Source organism: Lactuca virosa, chromosome 8 (assembly GCF_052849685.1).
Source record: "Lactuca virosa cultivar CGN04683 chromosome 8, Lactuca_virosa_CGN04683_v6, whole genome shotgun sequence".
NCBI lineage: Eukaryota > Viridiplantae > Streptophyta > Magnoliopsida > Asterales > Asteraceae > Lactuca > Lactuca virosa.
This window is the reverse complement of record NC_136433.1, coordinates 44,908,513-44,919,551: the sequence shown is the minus strand read 5'-3', so window position 1 is coordinate 44,919,551 and position 11,039 is coordinate 44,908,513. Positions and strand designations below refer to the sequence as shown.

The following is an 11,039-nucleotide window of genomic DNA, read 5'->3' as shown; positions in this document are numbered from 1 at the left end:
CTAAACATATACAAGACAAGATGCAAACTTGATACCTCAGAAAGCTTTCTCAAACTAACTTTTCGAAAAAAAATTAAGACTTAAAAAAAATATTTATAAAATCAGAAAATTACCAGTAAACCTGTTAAAAGAGTCGAATTGAAAAAAAATTAAAAACTATAAAAGTTTTTTTCTTAAATAAATAAAAAATTTAGGTTTAAAAAGTAAGAATCGTAAAATATAAGTTTTTTTAATAACATAAATATAAGTACCCGTTTCTTGCATTTCTTTATGTTTCTTTGATTAGTGTATACCTACAAGTTCTTTGAGTAGCTTTTATGGGTTGTACAAGCAAACACACGAAGGAAGGAAAATCTATCAAGTATATAAAAGCTAAAAAGAAGACAAGGCACGTCACCCACCTTTACCAAAAAATCATGGCGTGGTTTCTTTCAATTGCATATCGCCATATCCAAGACGCCACGCTATTCCACATCATTTGTTAAATTACCTCAGTCCTATTTATTTACTTTTTTTTTTTTTAACTTATCAAAATGTAGTTTCTTTCTTTTTATTTTATTTTTTTAACTTATCAAAATGTAGTTTCTTTCTTTTTATTTAGAAAGGCCGATTAGACACCCACTAATTTTATTCATAAAGCTAGATATTTTGTCCACCATTAGAGTTGAATCCTCAACCATTTAGAGAAAGGGACAGATTTTTGTTACACCATGATAACACTATGCTACAAGCCTTTTGGTATGTAGTCATTGTTTTGCAAGTGATTATTTATCCACTCGTTATGCAGGTGTTAAATCTAATACTTGTGAGTATAAATGTACCCACACGCAGCGTCTTGAACCAAACACAAGTATTTAAGAAAGAATATATGATATATTAATTCAAATAATTACAAAAGAATAAATTTGAATGTATCATGTTTCTACGTAGTGATTATATGCTTCTTCTGCATACTGGGCATGTATTGTGGTTAAGAAGCCATTGTGATATGCATTCTGGATGAAACTTGTGCTCACACTGAGGAAACATTCCAGCTGCATCCGCAACCTCAAAATCCTGTTTCAATTATTAGATTAATTAAATGTCATTTTTTTATTAACATGCAAGATTCATTATTAAAAAATATTACAATATATATGTACCTTATCAAACACAGGATACATTGATGATCAACTAATTAACAAAATTGACATTATTCTTATTTAAATCAATGCAACTTACTTGAAGGCAAATTGAGCAGCAAGTTGCATTTCCGAAAGCATCAAAGACGTCATCTTTTGTTATTTCAATCTTTGGAAGCTTAATGAGTTTCTCACAACTTGCAACCTGGTCACACCACACCAAATTGAATTTTAAATAGTCAATGATTGAATGTATGCCTTAAATGCATCCATATTCACGTATCTTAGATATTTAATTTTCTTTCTTCCATTGATTTCAATCATTGACTACATACCTTGTTAATTAGGAATATATGATCTTCATCTCGAAGAAGTTTTGATTCCAAAGCACTTGCTACAATATCAACCTACATCGATAATATTATAATTACTGATTGAAATGTTTTTGGAAAAAGGTTAAAAAAAATTGGCAAAATTTAGTTTGGTTACCAGGTGAAGGAAGCAACCATGTTCATCATCATGATCAGAATACAAAAGCTGCTGAAAGGTAGCCGTAGTAATTTTCTGTGACAAAGCTGCCCCTGATGTTGCACCCATGATCACATCTTGTAACAGGTTCGTTTTGTCCTTAAACCCGATCAATGCGCCTACAACAGCTCCAACTATACCTCCAGCTACACCCACAAAGCATATGATCGACAATAGGGTTAAAAGTGTAATTAAAACCACTATCATTACAGATGTGTATCTATATATGTGTGTATATATATTATGGATACTGATCACTGACCTACACCAAAGTGGAAGACGAAGATGAGAAGGAGTGCATGGAAGAAAATTAGAGAAAACATGGAGGTGAAAAGCTCTTTCATCTTGTCACTATAATGAATTAACGGAGTTTTTAACAACGAAGAAGAAACCATGGTGAGTTTGATGGAGGGCAACCACGTGATGATCATAGCTATTAATTTCTGTAAAAGGGTTTTGGAATTTGATCGTAAAATGACTGCTTGAAATTGAATTTTTGTGTTTATATGGAAAAAGAATGGGATATGTCTTGGAAGTTGGAAGGAAGAAAGCAAGAAACTTCACGTTATGGACTTATGGTCAAAGTTGAATATTCTTAGAATTTTGGGAACTACTTATTCAAACCCTGTGTTTTCCAAATTTCGGAGAGTAAAATCCTTATAGAATTGTTCAAGAAATTAAATATTCTCCTACTTTTGTTTCTATATCCTTCTACCCAATGAAATGATGACATGTGTAACATTTAATGAAATTTAATGATATTTTAGGATACTAATATTTAAATGGGTAGAAGGATTGGTAGGATTAAAAGGTAGGAGGATATTTAATTTCTTAGCCCAAGTTTTTGAGATTTTGGCAAAAGACGATCTTGTTCCCAAAAGGTTATACTATTATATTTGAACTAAACATTGAATTTGGAACTTAATTTTTGTGGCCCCGCATATTTAAAGTTTTTTTTTCATAGATAATAATCAAATTTTGAAACTTATCTATGAATTGTTCTAAAAGCATTAATATCATATTAAGAACAAGTAAATAACCATATGAAGATGTCGACGTGAAGAACAAGTTTGAAAGTCTCCATTTGTCTGTCACTTTATGCTGTAAGTTTTGTGAATATTTGTTGTGTATATCTGAGCGGTAACTTGTTCTTCATTTCATTTGGGCAAAATTACATAAACGGTCTTCCGTGTTTTAGAATAAGTCAATAGGTTTAGTCCCTAACTTTAATCCTGATGAAGATGATATGTATAGTTTCAATTTCAATACGAAGTTACTTTGATACACTTTACTATTATATTTTATATTTTTTCTTTGTTTTATTTTAATTTATATAATACTAATTTATAACCTGTGGAAACCACGGTTACAAAATTAATTAAACTTTTATAGTAAAAACTCAAAATTATTAATTATTTATTTTAAATAAATTATTTTAAATAATATTAATTAAGAGATTTTTTTAGTAATATAAAATTATAATCATTGATTTAAATAAATATGTAAAATTATATCACTTTATAATTTGTATTAACTTTATTTTAATTTTATTCTAATGTTATTAATTTAATTTAATTAGAGTGGAAAATTTAAAACTTGAAAATTTGAAATGGAAAATCAATAGGTTGACAAGTGGCATGCATTAATTAGAAGACATAATATGGTGACACATGCCAAAAAAAAGAATAAAATATGCATTAATTAGGAAACCTAATATGGTGACACATGTCAAAAGAAACATAAAACTATTCTTTTATTAGAATATGGATTGAATTAAAGGTACCTCATCCAAACTAAACTCAGTCTCACCCAAATAAAAGAAAAGGGGAAAGAAAAAAAATACGATAAACGGACAGTATATTGTATTTTTGTTTCCTCAGTTTGAGTATGATGGAAAAAGAAATAAATATTTTATAAAGAGAAAACAAATTAAATTTAAGTTTTATCTTAAGATCTAATATAAACTAGAAGGTTTTCCCAAACATTGCGTGGGGTGGAAGATGTATTTGTGCGTCTATACATGTGTTTCATCTTTACATAAAAAAAATTTATGTTGTGGCTTTGAAAAATGGTTCTAAAACTGGAATATAAAAACTATGAAATACCAGTAATACACAAATACTAGTGATACGCTTGGTAGAGGTTTATTAGGGTTTGAGTGGTTAAGCTTATGGAGACTGTCCTGCTCTTAAAATTTGATCATTAATTGTTGTGTGGTTGTATTTAGTTAAAAGTTTATTTTGTTGTACTTCATCTCACACAGTAACACGTATAATGATTTGAAATCGCGTATTCTCTTAAAATTTGATCATTAATTGTTGTGTGGTTGTATTTACTTAAAAGTTTATTTTGTTAGACTTCATCTCACTCACAGTAACACGTATAATGATTTGAAATCACGTATTCTGGTTTTCTTTTTCGCCATAAAAATTAATCAATTATTTGGATTGGGTCAATGTGCAGCCTCATCTTAAAATCAAGCCAAATTTGAATACAAAGTAATAAGAAGAAGGTATTTATACATGGTATTTATCAAAAATAAATAAATAAATAAATAAATAATAATAATAATAATAGTAATAATAATAATAATAATAATAATAATAAAGAAAAAAAGAGGGGGTGGAGGGGGGAGCATGGATAGAGATATACAAAGAGTTTGAGTCCAATTTTAAGTTTTTATGAACCGAAAGGAAGTGATATAATGATAAATTTAAAAAATAATTTGCATTCAACTGTCTTACAACATGTTACATTGTCAAACAAATTCCAAACTTGGTTGTCATATATGGACTTGATCTTGCTGTCCATTGCCTCTTTCCACTTGACAGACTCAGAGCCCGTCATGGCTTCCTTGTAGTTAGAAGGCTCATCTAAATTTATCAGTGTATTATCACTGATAAAAATATCACCATCTGTAGTAATATGGAAACCATAAAACTCTGGTGTCATTCTAACTCTATTGGAACGTCTAAGAGGTAACGAATCGTCAACTGGTTCAAAATGAATTTCTTCCTCAGGTTGAGCGCTAGTGTTCGAGGTTCCTTCATCGCTTGACTCTTGATATCTTCAAGGTCAATTATACTCCCACTGTCTTCTTTGCATATGAGCTCTCTCTCTCTCTCTCTCTCTCTCTCTCTCTCTCTCTCTCGCGCGCGCGAAAGACTCTTCTTCGTGCTACGAAGACCACGTTTTCTCTAGGTCTGTAGAACAAGTATCCAAAAGACTTTTGTGGGTAGCCGATAAAAATGCATCTCTCATTACGAGACTCCTCTTCGTGCTACGAAGACCACCTTCAACCATATGTCGTTAACTTTTCATGAAACCTAAAACTACAAACTATAACATTCGATGCGATTTGTTAGAATACTAAGTTATGCTTGTAGCTTGTGATTCTAAGTTACATAAAAGTTGATAATACTTTGGAGGGAGTTTTATTTAAAAAAAGATATAAATTTTCAATTTTCAATGGAATAAGAGAAAAGGAATCTTTTGTGCCCTATCAGACTTCTTTTTTGGTTACTCCAAGATATCTCGTTGTATTGATACATCTTTTGTGTCTCTAAATGATGGAATGTTTTAATATTTTTCTACACTTAAAAAATTGAAGTATTTAGGAGATGCAATTCAACAAAACAATGGAATCTAAAGGACATAAAAATGTATATGGATCCAAAAAATACAAGAAATTGAAACCACAAGTACATCTTCATCGAGAAAAAAATAATTAAAAACTGAACTTGCGACTTTTTGAAAAACATACGGATTAAGGACTATTTATATAATAGTCTTTTGTTTTGACAAAAGAGTTTCCAAAATCCTTTGATGAATATCAACCTCGAAACGATTCACTAGATCGTGTTGAAAATCTTATTATCACCGTTTTTGTTGTAAATTTTTTGAATAATTGTTATATATTGCTTAGTAAGTGTCATAACATGGTATAAAATATCCAACTTTAAAATAGAAAGAATGGTTAAAACTCTACAAATCAACCTCAATATTAACTTCTTAAAATTCAATACAAAACAAAATGGTTTATTCACCCACCAAGTTTGTAGTTCAAAGAAAGGGCCAATAATCATCGGTCATTCATGACCCAAAACATAATAGATTGTATGTGATAAGGTTATGAGGAGTGGTCACACTCAACCCACTTAAAAAGTGATGTCAACTCATCATCACGCCAGCTTCACTACAAATCTGACTTTGTATGAGGAAGTTATGATTTTTCTAAGATTTAGCATAGCAGCGCACAACCCGGAATTCACATTTTAGATTGATCAATTTTTAGGCCACACAATCTAAATGAGAATCAAAGATCTCGTTAATAGGAGCTCAACGATATAAAGACAGACGAAAACGAACGTCAGATGACAAAGTTATGAAATTTTAACGACCCTTATCTGTCTAAGCCTGTTAAAATATAACTTTAAAAATAAATTCAAAATTAGCCGACAGAGTCTAAACGAAAGTTGTAGATCCCGTCGCTACCTAGGCGTGGATGTAAAGAACGTCAAAAACGAAGCTCGTATGCGAAAGTTACAAAATTTAGAAGTTATGTATAGGCTGATGCGAAGAGTGCCACGTGGCACCATCTCGGCCCTTGCTTTCTCCCCATGGCCTCGCGTGCGAAGCTGACACCTGCCCCCTCATATGCGCAGTGTAGCACCTCGTATGTGCAGCATACTGAGTACGCGTAGCGTACTCCGAGGCTACGCTCGGCGTAGTCCAAAGCCAACCCCTATAAATAAATGTGAGGTTCTCCCATATTTCTCACACCTTTGCCATTCTTTCTCTCTCAAACATCCTTCTTGATCCCTCCCATTACCTAGCACTTCCTAAGTGTTAGAGGCGAGTCCCGGGGCGCCAGAAGGCTCCGAGAAGAAGAGCTTTCGGCTCAGTGAGTTATGCTTACCCTACTACAAGTATATATTATGTTTAAGTTCATTATCGTTATTATGAACCTATAAAAAATATATGTGAGTATTATAAAATATACAAAGTGTTATTATAATACCTTTTAACTGCTCGCGGTACGGAGAATCTGGTTTGAAGGGCCGCATATGATTGTTGGATTTCAGAACAGCTTAAATGTCAAAATGGTCTTGCCCTCCAGTGTTTCATGTTTGGCTCCTGTCTGTACATAGCAGTTGAAAAGTATTATTTAACACTTATAAAACAATATCGCTCGTAAACATTGAGTTAATTAGTCGCAATAAATATTAGACTAAAATCTAGTAATAATGATACTAGGTTTCGTCGAAGGAAAATAAAGTTGTTAGAAGCGAAGTGCTACCCAAATTGCAAATCATCACTTTAACAAGTGAATGCATAGTCCCTTTCATGAACATTATTTTTGTGTGAAATATGTGTTATTTCCTAAAATACGTGTTAAGAGCATATCTGATAATATATGCTGATTTAGGATACAGAACAAACCTAAATTAATTGAGATGGATATTGAATAGTATCTACTTATGAGTGTGGGTGAGATATACACGGATGGTCGAACTTTAAGATTTTTCATTGATCCGAGAGCATGGATTAGATATAGTCATTTGTCCTTAGTCCGAGAGTATGGAGAGGGCATAGTTATTTGTCATTAATCTGGGAGCATGGATTAGACATAGTCAATTGTCCCTAGTCCGAGAGTATGGAATGGTCATTGTTATTGATCTGAGAGCATGGATTAGACATACATGATCTGGGAGTATGGATTAGGTAAAGAGGTTAATTTTAGATCCGAGAGTATAGATCGTGTCATTGTGAGGATCGACGGGGTGGGGTAAATTTGCTTATATGAAGTGAAATTGTATATACTGTGAGTTCTAAAACATATATATATATATATATATATATATATATATATATATATATATATATGATATAACATTATGGGATTGAAATCCCTATGTACTCACCAGGTTTCCCAACCTGACCCACTCAGTTTATTTGTATCACGGGTATCGATACGAGGACACATTACACTGAGAGATTAAAGGAGATGTAAATCATTAGTGTAAATGAATGTAAGGTCTGTTTATGCTTATGTTTCTGTATTGACAATGACATCCCAAAGTTTTAATATAAACAAAATACATTTCTTCGGAAATGCTTTGATAATATATTTATCATGTTTTCTGGGAACAAATTCCGCAACATATTTCTTTAAAATTGGTACTCAAATTTTTAATAAGCATAAATAAAAAATTTAAAATGATCGTGAATTTGGGGATGTCACATTGCAGGAGCTTTACGAATATCTAACATTTAATAGACTAAACATTACTTACGTTGTTCAGCATGTATGTAACACTTTGTTTCGAATCGTTTCATAATTTGGGACCATGACCCGATGACCAGTTATCATAAGGCTTGGGGCCTGTGGGAAAGAGACTTAGTCCCCTTTGAGTGTGGATAATGTATATTAGATGATCGGAGAGTTCGGTTTGTGTTTTGGAGTCTAAGGGTATATCGGTAAAGTGGTAATTCGGTACTTTTATGAATTTTGGATTTTAGTTCGGAAAAGTTAATTGAAGTGTAGAGCTTCTCGTTACCTTTTTTGTGGATATAAGGATCGTTGGAATCAGAATTAAAACGAAAAAGTTATGACCATTTGAAGTTAACAAGGATTTGGGGCAAAGCCGAAGACACTGGGTGTACGGGGAGTACACTAAGCGTACTAGGCTCAAACGATTGCGGGTTCACCCACGTACGTTGGTCGTACGTGGGATTACGCTAGGCATACGCAAGGATTTGGTTAACCCTAATTTTTAGGGTTTGCACCCTATTTAAACAACTTAAACCACCTTTGGACATATTATTAAGCAGCCTCCATTACCCTATACCCTAAAAACGAAACCCTAAGTGCCTCTTGTGAGTTTTGAGCTTGAAAGTGAGATTTGGTGGTGTTTTAGTGAAAGAAGAAGAAGAAGAACTCTTGGTGGTTGCTTTGGAGTAGCTTGGGCTTGTAGATCCAGATTCATCATCATATTTGCAAGCCATTTGAGGTATAAAGTTCTCTACTTGATGGTTCATTATGCTAGATCTAGTTTTGGGACCATGTTTATGCATTTTGGGTCTTTAGAGCTAAAGTTGAGCTTTTGATCTACTCTAGAAGCCATGGATGTTATATCTTAGCTCCATGGAGGTCCATTGTTCATAAAAATGAAAACTTTATGAAAGATATCGGTCTATGCAAGTGTTAAGAGCCTTATTAAGCTTCTTTTGGAGTGTTGGTTCCCATTAAGTCATTCATGGGTGTAAAGTTGCCAACTTTATGTATTAAGTCGTCCTTTAGGATCAGATCTGAGAATTTGGTTAGAGGTTTCAACTGATTAAGTGCTTAATGGAGTGGATTGGTGGTCTGGCAGTACGTTGGGCGTTCCTAGTTGGTACGATGCGCGTACTGGCCCCGAAAGGAGTACGCTAAGAGCTGAGTACGCCCCGCATACTCAGCAGATTGACTTTCAGTTTGACTTCCTCGGGTTTGGGCCATATTTTGGGCTTTTAGGATTTGGGTCATTGGACTTCTGACTTTGGGCCATAGATAGACTATGGACTTTCTTGGGATTAGGTCCGTAGTGGTTTTTGGGCCCAATTTGGATGTTGGGCCTTATTGGGCCTTGTAATGCCATTTAAGAAATTTTGGCCTTTTGAGTAGTTGGGTTGGGCCTTGGTTTTGGGTCAAGTAAGGAAAAGGGTAAAATGGTCTTTTACCCTGGAAATTAGTCAAGTAGCTTAGATTCTTGAATAAGGCTCGAGATCCAGTTATTAATTGGATATTATTTGATGATGTTAGCGCGGGGATTTTCCAGACCAGCGGACCGAGATTTATTTGAGAGATTCCAGCAGCTAGAGGTGAGTTTCATCACAGTGTTTAGTGGGTCGAAGGCACCAATGTCGGCCCATGGTTGTTATGTTTAGGATGTTAGATGTATGCGTAACTCTTGCATGTGATATGTTTTATATGTTTACCAGGCGGGGCCCGATGACTATCCTGTATGATATTTATATTTGTGATTATTGCATATATTGTATGATTATGTGTTTATATGTATACCGAGCGGGACCTGATGTCAGGCGGGGCCTGATGACTGATAGATTTGTTTACCGAGCGGGGCTCGATGATGGGCGGGGCCCATTATATGTTTGATATGTATGGCATGTGGTATCTTGGGGAACTCACTAAGCTTTGTGCTTACGGTTTTCAGTTTATGTTTCAGGTAACTCGATTTCAAAAGGGAAGAGCTCGGGATGACTGCATTGCACACACCACATTGTTCCGCATTTTATATAACTCTGATGTATTTGGATGTTTATTGACATACTCTGAGTTCACTATGGCTTTTATGATATTGTTTTGGATAATGGTTTTATTAATATAAAAATAAAAATTTTGGTCTTAATTTTGTGACGTTACAATGTATGTTTATACACGCATGATCCTAGAGAACCCTATTTTACAGCCCTTAAACATATTCGTCGATATTTGTGGGGCATTCTCGATCATGGTCTTCAACTTTATGTTTCACATGTGTGTGGTCTTACTGCTTACTCTAATGTTGATTGGTCTGGTTGCCCCACTTCTCATCACTCCACCTCCGGTTATTTTGTCTTTCTTGGCCAAAACCTTTTATCTTGGTTGTCGTAGCAACAAGCTAGTATTTCACAATCTACTGAAGAACCTGAGTATCATAGTGTTGCCAATGTGGTTGCTAAAATCACTTGCCTTCGCAATCTTCTATTGGAGTTACACTACTTTATTGCGATAATATGAGTATTGTGTACTTATCTTCTAATCGTGTTCAGCACCAACGCACCGAGAGTGACATTCATTTCGTTCGTGACAAGGTTGCTCTCCGTAATGTTTATTTTCTTCATGTTCCATCATCGTCTCAGTATGCTGACATATTCGCTAAGAGTCTCCTCCACTCCGTTTTTAACTATCGATCCAGTCTGAACGTTCGTTCGAAACCTACCGTTCTGACTGCAGGTGATGTTAGCCGACATCTATTTAGTAATCATATTTGGCCTTATTATTGTTGTATTATCTTTGTATTTAACAGCCCGTGTGCTTATTTGTATATGTGGGCCCTTGGCCTTGTTCATTGTATTTATTCTTCTGTGTAATCCATTTGATCGTCCATGGAAAACATTAGTGAAACATATTCATTGTAATTTGGTTTAGCTTCTTGTTAGTTTTTAATGAAATATTTAGCTATTTAAAAAAAAGTGAAACAAAAATATTACTAGTAAAATATTTCCTCATAATGTCCATGATTTATGCAACAGTTTCTCCGCCTACAATCCCAAACACCTTACACACACAAGCTTGACGTATGCAATACGATCCCCTGAGATATAAAAAGGCTAATAAGTCCGAAT

At 33.9% G+C, this 11,039-nt stretch overlaps 1 protein-coding gene across 1 annotated transcript; it reads right to left on the bottom strand.

Annotated features, from left to right (window-relative positions):
• Positions 1 to 853: 853 nt before the first annotated feature.
• On the bottom strand, positions 854 to 2,219 carry LOC145133764 (NEP1-interacting protein 2-like). The gene is made up of 5 exons (XM_079068727.1): positions 1,912 to 2,219; positions 1,611 to 1,795; positions 1,457 to 1,528; positions 1,222 to 1,326; positions 854 to 1,056 (listed from the first exon to the last, which is right to left on the bottom strand). The coding sequence occupies exons 1-5, from the start codon at positions 2,078 to 2,080 to the stop codon at positions 934 to 936; spliced, it is 654 nt and encodes a 217-aa protein (XP_078924853.1). The 5' UTR covers positions 2,081 to 2,219; the 3' UTR covers positions 854 to 933.
• Positions 2,220 to 11,039: the final 8,820 nt, after the last annotated feature.